General features: G+C 39.0%; 1 protein-coding gene across 4 annotated transcripts in view; it reads left to right on the top strand.

The window, feature by feature from the left end:
• The window catches only part of cadm2a (cell adhesion molecule 2a), a 196,998-nt gene that overhangs the window by 157,871 nt on the left and 21,811 nt on the right, over positions 1–17,316 (top strand). For 3 of the 4 annotated variants that reach the window (XM_067494436.1, XM_067494437.1, XM_067494435.1), the window contains 5 exons: positions 1,523–1,660; positions 11,801–11,962; positions 12,511–12,601; positions 12,694–12,872; positions 16,243–16,356. In XM_067494436.1, coding sequence (XP_067350537.1) covers positions 1,523–1,660; positions 11,801–11,962; positions 12,511–12,601; positions 12,694–12,872; positions 16,243–16,356 — 684 coding nt within the window. The remainder of the gene's footprint in view (positions 1–1,522; positions 1,661–11,800; positions 11,963–12,510; positions 12,602–12,693; positions 12,873–16,242; positions 16,357–17,316) is intronic. The other variant, XM_067494438.1, reaches the window with a different exon arrangement.

Below are 17,316 nucleotides of genomic sequence, written 5' to 3'. Positions count from 1 at the left end.
TAGGGATTACTACAGAACAGTGATAAGTATAATACAACCATTTCAATTTGTTTGCTCATTTGCCCTTAGACCATTTTTGAGAAATTAAATGTTACAAATTTTAATATTACTTTTTTTTGTCCTAATATATCAACATGCCATTTTCTCCCAAATTAGTTAAAAGTGGTCTCATTTGTTTTTACATGATTTTTGCAGATTTGTGCAAACAAAACAAACATCTGTGATTCATTATTTCTCAAGTTATCACAATTGTTTTTCCCGAATGTAATAAGTTATAAGTAATAAGTAATCTCATAAGTTGAGAATTAATGGAGCAAAAATGTTTGCTTCATATAAATGATGTGCAAATGAATGAGTCACCACTTTGAATTCATTCCGTAATGAGTTTATCAAGGCTAATTCATAAGGTGCTGCTACAGTATTTAAAAATGTAATATTTTAAGTTGCATAAAGGTCTACACCCAATGCATAAATGACTCAAAGTATTTTTATTAATATGTGATCATATAGGTCAACTTCAAAGGGGGACAAACTTAGACTAAACTGGTGCAACCTTGTCCTCTATCTTGTTAGTCAAATTTCTTTGAGTTTTTAGATAAGTCGGAAATACTCATTAAAAAAAAGAAAGGATGATGGTGACCACAAAGTCTCTGAGGTCAGTAAAGCAAAGCAGCGATGCAAACCTGTCAACTTTTAAGTTAATGAGAGGATGTTTCATTTAGATATTCGTGTGTAAAACTGTGAATAACCCCATCTATAATGATTCTGAGGTCATTTTAAGCAATTTGCCTCTAATGCACATTAATACAGGTCTGGTGTTGCACGGTCATGAATGTAAGCAGCAGCCACTGCTTCTAAAAAAATATCCTAGGAGAAACTGAATGGTCAACAAAAAAACAGGAAGGCCTTTAACTTGGGTAATAAGCCTTACAGGAGGTGGTGAGACCGACAAGGCCAGAGTCAGTCAATGCCATTGACTGACAGACCTTTCAGTCACCCCGGCCTGAGGCAAACGTATTGCTCATTGGCATTAGAAGGGCATAAACACCTAAAACACTCATTATAGGAAAAGCCAGTAATTAACATTTTGTGTGAACCCTTGTGACCTCCTGTGTGGTTACAGGCTCATGCTTACACCTGTGTACACACACAAAGTCCATCCATCCGTTTTTCTTTGGTAGAAATTAATTCAAACAGAACAGTTCACATCATGTGTGTTCTCAGTTCTCATTACATTAAATTTTCACTAAGTAAGTAAGTAAATCAATGGCTGTGCACTATTTATTTATTTATTTGTAATATGTGTGAACCAACCCTTAAATACGGGGACCCAGTTGTTAGAAATATTATCCAGCGATGTGATGTGTCCATGAGCAGGACACAGGGAAGGTACTCAGTAGAGTGTGCTCTAATCTCCCTGCAGGAGAATTTCCAATAAGATGTAATTATATTACTGTTGCATGATGACATAGTGCTGTGAGTGAAATAGTGTCATCGCTCTGATTTCCGTTTCCTCCCACAGGTGTACCAGAGCAGCCAGAGATCGATGGCCTGACAAAGCCGGCCTTGGAGGGCGACTATATCACTCTGACCTGCATGACTCAGGGCAGCAAGCCTGCTGCTGACCTGCGGTGGTTCAGGAATGAAAAGGAAGTCAAAGGTATGTAACACCTGGGTTTAGAGATTAGCATTTGGGGGAAATTTAGAGGTAACAGAAACCATAATAATTTAGTGCCATCGATGATGTTACAATTATAACTGTCTACTGATAATACTCAGTTATACCATCCATTTGGAAAAAGTTTCAATTAGGCCCACAAAGTGTACTATTGGAGTGTTGCCCCCCTTCTATGTTGTCAGATACTAAAAAATAAAATAATGGTTATCACATCACAGAAAAGTTCGCTCTACCTTGTTGTGTTTTGTAATAAGCAAAAAAGCACAAATGCTCCAGGAAACACAAATTTGTTTTTTTGTGTTTTTTAATTCTTTCAGAACAGGCAGAAGGTCTTTTTCATCAAACTGGCACCATGAAACTGCCACTGTCGATATATATTACCAGTGGATTTTTTTATGAACAAGGAGTTTCTAATAGAGCCGAATCAGCGTGTGTCCTCTGGCCTGAGACTGATACATTAACCTTTCCTGTTATGAGAAGGCTGTTCTAAATCACACTGACTGGACTACACACCTCCTTTCCAACCTGTTCCTGTTCTGTCCTACTCTATTAAACTTTTGCTTTGTAATTATTTTAAAAGAGAGGAAGAAGAGAGCATGTTGCAGAAAAGAATGAGCCAGGGACATGAAATGACAAAATTGTGTTTTTGAGGAAGAGGGAAACTGGTTCTGTATAAAATAAAATATACAGCCCACTGAGACAGACTGTCAGAGATCATCAGCACAGTTGCAGAACTTTTACGAGTTTCTGTGTTGAATCACTAAGCAGATTAAAGGCAAATAACAAAATGCAAATCACTCTTTTGTAATTTAAATGAATGCAAGTGTAAGCAAAGAGACAGGATTAAAAATCACTGGCTACGTTTTTTTTTTTTTCTTTCTTTCTTTACTGGCGAAAAACAATGCGAATGATTGGAAAGACACTGTCAAGATCTCAAAATCTTTGTTTAACCCACCAGATCAGTGAAATGGGTAATGAGAATAACAAGCAGCCAGGTGTTGCACACTCTAAATGGGCAATTAAAGTAAAATTCGCTTTATGAGAAGCATTTGAGATGCATAACACACACGGGCTTCAGAGTTCATTTCACTGCCTATACAAAGGATTAATAAACCACAAAAAAAAATTTTTTTTTCTTAAGTTAGGTTTTTTTTTTTCAATTCTTCCTTCTCTGGTATCTGACAATAGTGATGAGGTGTTTAGATGTACACACACAGATATATATATATATATAAAGTTGTATGCAAAATGTCAATGTCAATATCCATGATTTTCATTTATAAATATTTGGGTGTTTGGATCAGCAATTTCATTTTGATCTATCAAATAACTGAAGGACACAGTAATATTTCAGTAGTGAAATGAGGTTTATTGGATTAACAGAAAATGCTCTATATTTTATATATATATATATATGTATATGTGTGTGTGTGTGTGTGTGTGTGTGTGTGTGTGTGTGTGTGTGTATACACATAACATACATATGTATGTTTTATTAACACTGTTTTGTGAGGTATTAGCGTGTCACTCCACATTCTCTCTTCTTGCCTTTCTGAGGAACATAAAATGTATAGAAACAGAACATGCACTAATTAGCGGAATGATATTTTAACTTGCAGGCATTTTGTGTCTGTATGGGTGATTATTGTGTCTCCCAGTCGCCCACTACTGAGAGAAAAGCTTCCTGTAAGGCAAAAGAAAACTTAACCAGGACGTAATGTTCTATTAATTTACCACAGAAAGTGAACAGGTAGGCAGGTCTATCATTGGTGGTTTGCAGCTGAGATAGTCTCAGAGGATATGCTTTCTCATTAAGGTCAGATGCTATAATTCTCTCCTCACACTACTTTGGGCCTTGCACAATTCTATATCAGTATATAATTCACTGTGACATGGTTTTAGTTGTTGTTTTTCACACAGAAAGAGCATGAATCAAGTGTTCATGTTTCTGTGTACATGTATTCTTTACTGCATGTGTCATACAACACTTAAACACTGCTGAATCTAAAAATATCTCTGGCAGTTTATATTGATTTACATGAGGAGAGGAAAAGCATCAGTATCATGTAGTCATTTTCTCTTTGTAAAAGAAATCTTGGTAACATTGTGCCAGCACAGAAAGTAGAACCTTCAGACTTTATACAAATGTCAGATTAAAAGATTCTTGTCAGAGCTTCTATTGGACAAGTGAAGAATTTCGATCAGAGGTGATGTTTCGTCCCTCTCTGAATTCACTGAAAAGCTCTCTCAGACTCTGCCATTACACTCTGTCTACCCGAACTTAAGCCCAGAACGCTCAGTTTGCTATCTCGCATCAGGGTTTTTCCCAGGGTCCAGATTAGCAAGCAGATAAGCCTAAATCAATGCTGGATTTCCACACCGGTTTAAGCAGATATCATGGCTATCCTTCCATTTAATTAACTGCAGCTGACAGATGATGGTGGATATATGTCATCATGTCTAGTCAGACTTCTTCAGAACATGCACAAATTGTTAATGTGATTTTTTTTAACACCACCACAACAGTAGACCAACAAATAATAACCATACAATAGTATTTGAAAATGGGTAAAACCTATTGGTTTCTAACATGAAGGAAACATTGGTCTGTTTTTCTGTTTTTAATTAGCAGTTCTCTCAGTGTGATGCATTTTTCAGGCATATTCAAGACGTGCTTGGTTCAAGAAAAAGTATTTTCTCGAGCTTATGATTGACACATAGACATTTACAGATTTTGTTCTGCTTTGTCACATAATAAGTGCATTTCTACGACTAATTGGCCCAATTCTTATAGTAATAAGGTGTAAATTATTATGTGCATACAGTCATTCTGACATGATATGATACTGACTGAGAGATGGTTCTTGCATTTTAAGGGGGAAAACTGACGCAACCCAAAAAGTCACTGTGTGACTTTCTTTCATATTTAAAATGGACTAACTGAAGAAACATGAAACCAAACAAACACAAAGGGCAAAACATGCTGATACACAAATTACAGCATGTGAAGGTGTACGTGAGTGCACTTGGTGTGTCGTCACCTCGACAGGTTCAAGGTGTGTTCAGTGTAAAAGCCATCTGATTCTGGGTGACCATGCTGGGAATAAATGACAATTGTGACATATTAGTGTGGGATCTGGGGGAATAGAGCAGATTATATTACTGGCAGAATCACTGGAGCAGTCCATCACCCGTTCGCATGCAGTTATCGGACACCCTGTGCTAAATTTGTGTGTGTGTGTGTGTATCTGTGTATATGTGTGTGTGAGCAAAACAGACAGATGGAGCAGACAGTCCGCATGTAAGGACATAAGCTTGTGTGTGCGAAACGAAATCCAATATTCTTATTTCATAGGCTCTTTGTCCCTCAGATCCCCTCAGTCCCCACCCAGTAATGATATATTTCTATCTCAGTTACACACCGTAACCCAGAGAGACCTCTGCCAATATCACCACATGTAGCACTTGTTTACACACCACTGAACCAGAGGGAGCTGTGTGGAGACCAAGCAAGGCAGGGATGAAATGAATATTTATTTCAAATAAGGGTGGGGACGTTTCTCTATTGGACTAGTATTATCATACTCTCTGACCTAAACTGTAGAGGTTATTGCTTCATCATGTTACGTGATAGCTCAATTCCAAGGGGGCTTAAGGGAAAAAAACAGAGATTTGATTCAAATTCGCTTGCAGTCACATCCCTATTCTTTTGTCAAACTTGTTGGTCAAGGACAAGGCACTATTACTGCAGACATAGTGTACCTTGCACTATTTCAGGCCGTATCTTAGGTTTACAATACGCTATCGCTCAGGCCTGTGCAGTGACTGAAAAACCTTTTAAATAGTGCTGGATATTTCTTCATCCGTGGGTAATTGTGCTAGAAGACAGAATAAAGGTGGCCATCATTATTCTGAGGTTTGATCTGAAAAGAGCTATTGAGGAACAGGAAGAGGCAATAGGAGCTCATTTCAAAGAGGACGATGTTGAAGTTGATGAGACAGTTCGTGACATTGTGAAGACTAAAATAAGAATTAGGTTGAGGAATTTGGAGAAGTTTTCTAGTTAAAAGAAAATGCATTTTCAGTCAATTCAGCAGTGTTAGACAACCTTGCACATTACTTAAAAAGTCTGTGTTGGGACTACATTTATACTATCCAGCTCCCTGGGGTGGAGAGGATCAATGACCATTAAAGATGTAATTTCAAGATGGCTCCTGCAAGTCACAGTGGCATGAATAAAAGATGCCCAAGCCACACGTAAAAACACACTTTCACCCTCTCCAAGTGTGCATGTGTAGCACAAACACAAAAGTATTTGCATGCATGCACGTGCAAGCATATGCCGGGTATGTGATCTGTGCACATACAAGTTGGATAAATTAATTAATATCTCTTTCTAGAGTTAATTCTCTCAGCTTTTTCTTCCGACTCGTCAATCCCAAAGTGTCCACAATGAAGAACAGGACTATAGTACGCAGGCATAAATATCATATGCACCTTCTCTACTTTCTTTCATTTCTTGTCTCTGGCAGCATAGGAGCGTATGATCAGGTTAACAGGCTTAGACTTTAGCACTGTGATAGTGAAAAAAATGAGAGGAGATCAGATTGCACCACACACTGTCTATGCCCATTAAGAGCAACATTCTGCAGGTGGAGCACCTGTCCAGTAGTAAATGCCAAGGCTCCGAGACCAAGCAGACCTCTCCTTTGGAATGGAAAACCATCATCATAAATCCACAGGAGACCCTTCTTAGCTGCAAATGCTCAGGGAGTTTCATGTTAGAATGGACATCTTAGGTGTCGGCCAGGCACAGATAAAAAGTCTAACATTTAAAAGTGCTCCCTGGTCATAGTCTCCTGTTAGTTCAGCACAGAATCACATTGGTGAGGCAGTGCAGACAGGGGAGAATGCCTACAGGCTCCCCGGACACTGCGCAGAAACCACAATCATTGAGAAGAATGTGGAGGGAACAATAACACACCTCCCCACTTCACTGAAGTTAAACGAGGTGCTTATCAGGCAGCATTCTTTTGTACTGCGATTTTGATCAATTTTAAATTAGTGTTTTTTTGTTCTACTACATATTATATTTTGTTTTTTCACACACTCACCCACAGACAAATTTACATTGTTCTCACTTGAGGAAATTGTTTTTAAATTGCACGTGGGATACAGTTCAGGGTATGTTGAGTCAACGCTCGGACTCCTACTGCCAGGATTAGTCAGCTCTGTGTGTGTTGTTGATGATTCCTTCCCAGACCCAGCAGTCTCTCTCTGTCTCTTTTGTCTATCCCTCCATCTTGCTTTCTTTGGTCGTCCCTCTGTCCTGTGAAAAGGCATTAAAGGGTCATACTCTCACATTTTACGCCTGTCATTTCCATTTCTAATCCTCCAAGGCTCTGTCTTGGCTCACATCATTGATGCAGAGCACCCACCCACAGAACAGTGTTCTGCAGTCATAGGCAAAAACCCACTTGCTTTTTTGTTAAAGGCAGATACCACAGGTGAATATGGCAGGACGGCTTCTATTTTTCCGTTTTGAAAAAGATTTAAAACTGGGTATGAAAGACCTTTTCCTGCACGACAAACAAAATTTTTAAATAAATCATATAAAAATGCACATTTTTATCACTGGTAAATCTGCACAAGTGTCAGCGTTTTGCTGGTTGGTCACTTTAAATACGTCCTTGGACTGATGGACCAATTAGAAACTAGAGAAATCAAAATGTTGTGGTGAGCTTTTATATTCTCCAGCTCTTTCATTCCCCACCCCCCAAAAAAATGCCACGAGTAGACCCGTTAAAACCTGTGCAAGCCAGCGTGCCAAGAGGTGTGATAACAGCATAATGTGAGAGGGCAGGTTTTGAAAGCACGCAGAGTTCTGGCAGGCTCTGTTTAACATGTATAAACTACAATACTGTGCTTAAAGAAGATCCCTTTGAAGTTCAAATAAAACTGTGATATGGCAAAATCATGTGTGTTTTTGTTTTGCTATTCAACACTGATTGTTTGCATATTAATGTGTTACACAGTAATAAAGCCCATATTCTGATGTAGCTAAATAAATCACTCCAAATTGTAAGTAATTGTATTTCTTTTTTTGACTAAACAAATTTGCAACTTTGAAATGAGCACAGGAAAAAGAAAACTGCAGAATTCTACAAACTCTTTTTCACAGCTATCATCAACAATGACATCTCCTTGTCAGCTTTGCTCATTTTCAACATTTGCTCTCAACCAAATTTCATCCAGTAATCATTTTTGGTAAACTTGTCCACCTTTGTACAACATAAAAGCCACAAACATGTAAAGCTGAAGATCGCCAAACAGCACATTAGTGCGTGTGTGTGTGTGTTTGGTGGGGATGCACCCAGCATGTATGGTGTGTGGTATGAGATTGACCAGATGAGTTTTTTTAAATGACAAACGTAAGTTATATGGCAGCTTAATGTGAGCTGCTCTTTGCAGCTGTGCATAAGAGGTGATCAGATATTTATAGACCAATTATACCCACTCTCACTCATGTACAGACACAAAAATGTTTGTACACTCACACACACACACACACACCCACACACAAAACACAATGAATGCAAAATGACACCCTTGAATGATGAAGTGTTACTTGCTCTTAAGCAACTGTTATTGTGTTCTTAAAGTGGATCTTTAAAGACTCTGGTTCGAATAATGATATTAATGAACTTTGTAGTGCTCTTACCTGAATCATACTGAAGCAATCAGAGTCCATTCAAATCACCGTAGCACAAGAATCTAAATGGGTTCGAACTCTTAAATCAAACAGCTGAATTATATAGAAAGTGAGTTTCTCTCTTGTAGCGTTGTTTCAGTGTGAAGAAAATGTACAATGAAGAATTTATGAAATATAAATATTATGAACCAACTTCAAGAAGTTTTTTTTTGAAAGCCAACCTACTAAATAGAGAAATGTAAGTACAGACAGAACATTGGTTTAGTTTCTGATCACGGTGATTGAAGCACTTCAGTTCTGGTCTTGAGTACTATATGAGCAATAACAAACTGGGCAATTACAGATGATTCATCCAGTTTATTCAGACAAAGACTTTTTAATATTGGGAATTGACATTTGTTTGTTCAAAACAACACACAAGTAAAAGGGAAGGGACCAGACTAAGGCCCAATTAATGATTAATTGGATTTTATGTATGAAGAAATAATGGTGATAAAGTAGGTAAAAAGCAGCCAGGGGGTCAGCATGTCTGAGCCTCTGACCTTGGCTGCCACCTGACCTACATCACACCCAACTCTGCAATAATGACGCAGGGACTGTAGCTCAATTGGTAGAACAGGGTCAGCGGTTTGACTCCTGGTATCCACTGGCTACATGTTGAAGTGTCCTTCGGAAAGGCACTGAACCGAAAGTTGCTCCCAGTGGTTCAGGAGAGCACTTTGCACGGCAGCTGCTGACATTTGTGTGAGAATAGGTGAATGGGAACGAAAGAATAAGATTGCAAAAACATGCAGCTGAAATCCGTTACCTTTCTTAGGGTGGCTGGGCACAGCCTTCACAAAAGAGTATGCATTTGGGAAATATGGAGGAACCTCGGTGTAGTGTGCAGGTTAAAATGGAAGGACCCTAGGGTACAGCCAGAACACGCTTGAGAGATTATACAGCTATTAGCCACAACATTAGCAATGTTTTGCTCTGCCATTGTCAGTATGGCCACTCTGCAAATGGAAACAAATGTCATACACTGTGTGCAGAGGTAAAGTACACAAGATCAATACTCAAGTGCAAGTATTTTAAAGAATTCTCTACTACAATTGCAATTTCAAATCTTTCACTCAAGTACGATAAAAAGTACTAAGCAGATTCTCTACATTTTACTAAGAGTACAAAAGTATGAGCAACAATGGCTCAGTTGGTAGAGTGGCTGCCTATCAACCTAGAGTGCCCCGCTTCCCCTGGCCACAAATCAAAGTGCCTTGGGCAAGACAGTGAACCCCCAAATTGCCCAACCCCAGCAGTTGAGATCACACAAGCCAGCACATATCTGAGCACCGGTCCCAAGCCCAGTAAAATTGGGGAAGGTTGCATCAGGAAAGGCATCTGGCATAAAAGCTTGTGCCAAATCATTGTGCGGACCATTTCCTGTGGCAAGCAAACTTACAGGATGGTCTGGGAATCCCTCTGAATCCTGCTGAAGGACCTGGCAATCATTGCTGAAAAACCTTACTAAACCTGCCACAACCACAAATAGATGTGAGAGTTTGATTAATACAGCAGGCTACTCATAGTCTCCAAACAAACACTAATCAAAAAGTTTAACAGAAAACAGGAAGAAACAGGCACAAACAAGGATATTGTTACGACTCCAAGGAGGAAGAGACAGAGGCAGCAAAGAGACAATGTACAGTATGAGAACATGACATAGAGAAGAATGTTTGCAGCTGTTAAAGCATGTTCTTATAGTTGCGATACCGTGTCCCCTCTGTCTGTCCCTCAGACTTTCTCACTCTCATTTGGCTTCTGCAGTTCCCTCTATGTAAAGACATCCAGCGATTTTCCCACTCTCTTGTTGTCTGAATGGATGTTACTAATACTGCAGGCCTGTCACTCGCTCATCTCTGGGGGAGGCGGGCTCACTGCCTCAGCTGGGGGAAGTGACTGAGCGAAATAGTTGATTGGCAGAATGGAAAGGGAGAGAAGACAGCGGGGTGGGATGCTTAGAAAGTGTAGATGCGCACAGACGAGATAAGGACATGGAGCATAAACTGTCTTTAGGAGATGCAGACAAAGGCAGACACCATGATACACTGTACATACACTGATGCATTTTGGAATTTGCTATAATGAGAATACAAAACAAGAGATTTTCCAAGGTAGAACAGCAGAACAACCCCTGAATGCAAAGCTATATCTTGACAGATGAATAAAATATACCTGGTATTTTCTTTTGTCTTAAAAACAAAAAAAAAGAAGAAATAGGAGGTGTGTGGAGGAACAGGTTTGACTTTTTAAAATACTAGCTGCTGACATGATGTAAGCAGACCAACCACCCCCAAAAGACCGGCTCAACAGATGTGTTTGAGAAGAAGAATGACTTTTAAAAAGTACCTGGAGGAGCATGAATACTGTATAACAAATTAAGCTGTAAAACAGCCAGTAGGCAACAGCAAGCCAATCGGTGTAGAGTTGTGCAGTATCATTGACTTAAGTTTATGCTACAGAGCTGTGTTATTGGCCCTTGTAACATTTGTTTGTCCTAGTGAGGCCAGAAATGATTGTGAGGACTGCAGTGAAAAATTAAGTTTGAACTGATCTAACAAAGCATATAGTGACAGAGAGAAGAGCTAAAGATGGAACAATATCGAAATGAGTTGGCTTTATGTGATGCATTCATAGGTGTGATTTGATTTTTAAACAATGCTGTTAATGGCATCATAATTTAAGGGCAGTCAAGGTGCCTTGGATCTATACACAAAGTAAACACATAACAGACTGTAGAACTCAGACAAGCACCATCGCGGTCACTGTGGTGCAGGAAGGTAGAGCAGTCGTACGTTTGATCCCCGGCGACACACATGTCAAAGTGCCCTTGAACAGGACACTGAACCCCAACTTAGTTGCTGGTGAGTGTTGGCCAGCTGCATAGCAGCTCCCCCATCGGTGTGTGAGTGTGTGTGTGATTGTGAGTGTAAATGGGGGTAAAGCGCTCTGAGTGCCAATAGGTAGAAAAGCGACATGCAAGTGCAGACTGTTTACCATTTACCAATCAGCTGGAGGTTAAGAACATCCAATGTGAAGAAATTAACTTGATACTTGTGTAACTGGAGTGGCAGGGTTAACATGGAAAAGGTAAAATAACACTGTACTAAGTCTCAGCACTTTGGGTTGGATTTTTAAACTTAGATTCATTCGTTATTGCACATTAGATTTATAATGTGCATGTGTATAGTTGAATGATGACCAGTTTCAGTGTGGATGTATGTCTTTGTATGTCTATACAAATATAGACATACAATTGTATGTATATGGTGAACTGTGGCTCGACATACAGCCACCATGCTAATGTGTGGCCAACAAAACCTGAAAGATAAATATGCTGCATCAGTGACAGTGTGAAACTCTTTCCAAAGGTGCTAAAGAGGTGAATGCAAGTGGGAAGACGTTTACAGTACGGAGCTCTCTGCAGCTGCACGTGGACAGAAATGATGACGGAGTGGCCTACACCTGCAGAGTGGACCATGTGGCACTCGCACAAGCACCACAGCAGGCCACCAAAGTACTGGAAGTCCATTGTGAGTGTACACACAGAAAAACACAGGTGTATGAGCCTACATCTGCACACACAAATAGATGAAATATATGAAATATATGAAAGTAGAAGTATTGAATTGTCCTTTGAAACTTTCTGCAGTTTTTGCATTTGCAGAATCCTGTCAAATGCCATTTAAGTTTATATGACCCACATTTGTAGCAGAGGTTATCGTTCTGATATTTCTGAGTTGAAGATTAATCTTTGAATCATTTCCATCTCTACATTTGTGTGTTTAATCATACAATATCAAGCTGAACTAAGTGAAAATGTATTAAATACACAGGAAAAACTCTAGGTAGTGTTTAAATCTGTATAATATTCCTATATATGATAAAGTTCTCTTTCATGCTATTTTTATGAAAATCTGTCAGTGTGATGTCCCACAGTACTTTCTAATAATAAGTTATAGAATTTGTAGGAGTTATGGAAAAGTACAGAAAAAACAAGCCAATCGGTTAAACTTTTTTTGCCTCGTGGCTTTTTGCTCTCAAACATTACGATAACCACGGCTCTTGATTTCTGCACTAGATGCTCCTCGTGTGGAGATCATCCACTCTCTTGCAGTTCCTCAGGAGGGCCAGTACTTAAAGTTGGAGTGTGTTTCCAAAGGAAACCCTTCGTAAGTCACTCAAATTCTCCATCAGTTGATATCAGTCTTTTATATAATTCTTCAAACAAGTAAATGCAATGTGACTTGTTTCTACCTCCCAGGCCAGATCCTGTGATGTGGACAAAGGACGGCGGTGAACTTCCTGACCTAGACAGGATGATTGTAGAGGGAAGGGAGCTCACCTTCACATCACTCAACAAGACAGACAATGGCACCTACCGCTGCGAAGCCAGTAACCACCTGGGGACAAGCAGCGCTGAATATGTTCTCTATGTCTATGGTGAGTTCAGAGAAACGGCTGACATACACTATAGCTAGTTCTGGTTCATGTGATCAAATACAAAAGTCAGACTGAAAGGTTGGTTGGTCAGTTTTTTTGACACTGCTAACAAAAGGCCTGTAAAACAATAATAATGCCAAATAAAGTATAAATAGTGGGAAATATGAGCGTGAAACGCTCAAACACCAAACTCCATTGCAAAAACTAGGATTATAATACTTCCTCATCTGCATACTGTATCAGTGCTAAGAGTGATTAGTGGTACCATCTCTCACAGAGAGAATAAGGGCCTCAGGTGACACAAATGCCACCAACGCCTTTCCTTAAATAAACCCGCGTCCCAGATCCTCCACACACACAGACGTTCTCACACACTCGGGTGCCAGGAGAGAAATGTGTGAGGGAGGCAGAATTTAGTGCTGCGTTGTCAGGAATATCACCAGGAAGGATAAGTAATTCCTAGTAACGCCAGAGGAGGTGGAGGATAAAGGGACTCAGTGTCAGAGAAAACAGATAACTCTTCTTCTTTTCCGTTTTTCCACTGCCATTAGTCTCTTGGCATTAAGTAATAATGCTTAAAAAAAAGAGCAGAGCAGTGACACATATCTTTCCCCTCTGTTTGAGTTTTGTTTGACAGGAAAAAATAAACATGTCCATAAGTGAATCAATTAAAAAACACATTATTATTATTGTTATTATTGATATGTGGCTCACTGAAAGTTTATTTTAGGTTAAATCTTAAAAGCAAATTCAAGTTAATGAAAAACATGAGATATTTTGCCTGACAGCAGCTGACAGCTATGCAAGAAGTAGAGTGACGGATGCAACTGAGCTTACAATCAGAGGTGGTTTATACTGGACATGTTCAAGGCCATAGGAAATACTCAAGAGTAAGCAATGTTACAATTTGTTGATTAAATTTATTAATTTAATGTTAAATGTACATAAATGTTAAACATTTGTTTGCATGGATGTAAGGTTTAAACTGGGAGCAAAGAGCATGTGCAGACCCTCATAAATGACTGGCTTCATGTTGGACCCTTGTATCCATGCGACTATGAAAAGTGTAAAATAACCTTGAACAAAAGCGTGTGCATGTGGTGTCCAAGCCTCTTAAGGTCCAGGCATAAGATTGTAACTTCCCCAAGGTGGACGGGTGCTAACAAGACAAAGAGCCACTCAGAAGGTTCTTGACTTTAGCCAGCTCATCGGACAAATGACAACATGGGCTGAAGTGTTTTAGCAGATCCATTTATCAAAAGACCGTAAATGCCATATAAAAATGTCATTTTCTAAATGAAAGGTTTTTTACTGTCTTGCACATCAGCTATCAGTGTTTAGTAGTGTGTTTGCAAAAATGAAAATCAACTGATTTCTCTTAATTACTAATGCTGTTTTCACACTAATCTTATTTTCCCTCTTACCCCACACAATAGCTGCTGTGACCAGGCCAATATAAAGACTTAAACGGGCTTTATGTTTTTGAAGATTTTGTTTTAAACTATCCCAGCTAGCTACAGGCTAATATGTAGCCACTAAACAGGTCAGCAGAGTTATGTTTTGTAGTCTGTGTGAACTGAGCAGTTCACAAGCAGAATTCTAACACTGCTGAAGTTACCATTGTTAGTACCAAGGAGAACATGGCAGCACAGTGATTTGGATCACTTTAATAAATTATTGTCCCACTCAAATTGGCTTATCAGGTCCCTTTATTACTTAAACCTTAAAAGTTTTATCACATGCTGCATTAGATCTCACACTACCTGCTCAGTTGCCCATTAACTCCCTAATAATTGCCAGTGCATAGTTTTGGGAGGCCTAATTAGTGCGCTTGTCCCTCATGCCATGGTTTCTGTGTGCATTTAACAATTCCTTCAAATGCCAAGTGTAACAACAAGAATAACCAGTGCATGTAATGACAGTGATGTTATTAAACTGACAAATTCTACGCCACAAAGAAGGTAATTGGGTATGGGAGGGTGAAAGAGTCCTATCCGGATTCATTACTTGTTCTTTTGAAATGGCACCCAGTCTGTTTCTAGCCTTCATTAGTGATTAGCACACCTTTTAGCCTTTCACAATTGCCACCATAATTCTTGGAAAATACCTTTTTAATGGTTCCCCTGCAAAGAGGAGACATTTTCTTTTCCCTCTTTCCAGAAGACGTGCACTTAGCTGCTTAGTGATTCACGCTAAGGGTGAAATGTCACAGAGACACACAGGACAGTTGGCCCAGAGAAAAGACAGAGCTACACAGCCAATTAAAGGCCTCTAGCTCTCTAGAAAAAGCAGAGTGACATAAACATAAAAGCCAATGTGGTAGTGTAACCTCATTAACTTTGTCACACAGTGTTTCAATCCCATTTTTCATGTCGTTTTAACATGTGACAGTGAGCTACACTGCCTAGGATGAAGCCCTTTTACAATTTCCCTGTGGTGAGAAGTCAAAAACAGAACATGGTAATAAAGACTTTGCTACCTTTTTCCTGAAATCACCCTTGCAAACATGGGCAACTGGCACAGATCATTTGCCAAATGACTTTTTTTGGTTTTGGTGTTGTTTAACTTTCTTTATAGGTTCCGTGATTCTAAGAGCAAGATCCATCTTCACAGACATCAGACATGAACAGATTCAAGGTTAATGCTGTTGTCTGGCTATAGAAAAGAGCGTCACATTTAAAGAGAGAAAGAAAGAAAATGTCATCTTGCAAAACTTTTCTTTTATTAAATTTCAAGTACATATTGCAATACTTATTTGTGATTTTAAAATTATCAGATGTAACACGTAGGCTACTCCTACCTATGCAGAAGAAGCTGATGAAAGCCAAAATCTTCACCTTTATTTAGCTTGAAATATTTATTTGCATATGTTTACTGTAGTGTACAGCCAGTACAGTCTTCAATACCTAAAGATAATCAATTATATATATAAGAGGCTTTAAACTGGCAGCATCCCAAGTTAAAGTCTCCACAATTTTAAAGAGACAAAGGGTCTTTAAGATTACAAAACCAAGTTACAAGATATAAATATATATCATCGATCTACAAAATGCTTCTTTCTAAATTAGCGAGAACCCTATAGTGAAAAAACACATCAGCAACTCTTGTTGATGTATGTTTTTAGGGCATCATTTTGCATTGTTGCAACAGCACTTCATTATTCCAGAAAGTGCACATTTACAACCATCCTATGTTTATGCTTTGAATTGTGTCATCACATTGCCCTTTTTCATTTCCTTATTCATTTTTTCATTTACTCTGTATTTTTCCTTAGACAAGTTTGTGTTGCTCTTTTAATTATCTAACTGCCCCAATGTGAATTCATTTTTTTCGTTGTTCTTCGTATATGTCTGTCTGTCCCCTCCACCAGATGCCCCCACCACCCTGCCTCCATCCACCACTTCCCCCTTACATCCCATCCCTCCAGATCCTACTGCTTTATTAGGCACCCACGTGTCAGACCCCACAGTCACTGGCAACAGAGGTACAGTACCACCCCTCACATTTCCACAACTCCCTCACTATGTTACTGTCTATTCCCACTTGCTTCTTACATTTATGTCTTCTCTTCCCTGTTGCTTCTCTCTAAGCTATTTAGTACCAGCATTACTGTATCATGCAGATATGGAAAAATACCAAACATACTTGGGGGATACACTATCATTTTATCCTTTCTTCTGATACTGTGATTTGTTCTTTTAGTGCCCTTTTAGGACTAAAAATAAACTGTAGGTCATTTCAATGGACAATGACTTGCATGCCCTTTGAAAAGTACCGTCCTTATTTTGTTTTTTTACATTAAGAGCATTTTTAAGATTTGTATCGAAGACACAATTCAGGTCATAGTAGAGAGTTTGGCTGTTGAAATTCTCGATCCACTGTCCCCTTGGCATTTCAAAGCCTTCAGTACTTCTGTGTCTTGAAACTTCAAAGAAGCAAATGTCATGTCCTGAACTGAAAATGTCTGGCCGCTGGAGATGTCTCATCATGACTCCTAATGCTGTGTTAAATCTTAGAGAATTCTAAATTGAAAAGTCCTTTTTCAGTCTTAACATAGTAGCCACTACACAGAAGTTTTGTGTTTGTAGATGGTCTATTTCTGGGACTTATGAATGCTCCTATTAGCGTCATACTGTAAAAAAGGAATAATGGAGTGTCATCTATCATAAGGCTGAAAAAGTTAAAAAAAATGCTGAGGTCGTCCCAACTTTCAAGCACTTCTCATTCCTGCAGAGTCTGCTGACAAGAAGAGACTTGTACTTGTGGAATTTGACTCTAAAATAAACTTAAGTTACTACTTTATCCTACAGCACTAATGTCATCCACACTTCTGGAAACCAAAACACAATGATAATATTTAGAGCCCCAATCCAAAAGTTGGGACGATGTATAAAACGTAAATAAAAACAGAATGCAAAGACTTGAAAATCTCATCAACCAAAAT

Source organism: Channa argus, chromosome 24, assembly GCF_033026475.1.
Source record: "Channa argus isolate prfri chromosome 24, Channa argus male v1.0, whole genome shotgun sequence".
In the NCBI taxonomy this organism is placed as follows: domain Eukaryota; kingdom Metazoa; phylum Chordata; class Actinopteri; order Anabantiformes; family Channidae; genus Channa; species Channa argus.
Note: the sequence above shows the minus strand (reverse complement) of the source record. Positions and strands in the feature narration are given on the sequence as shown.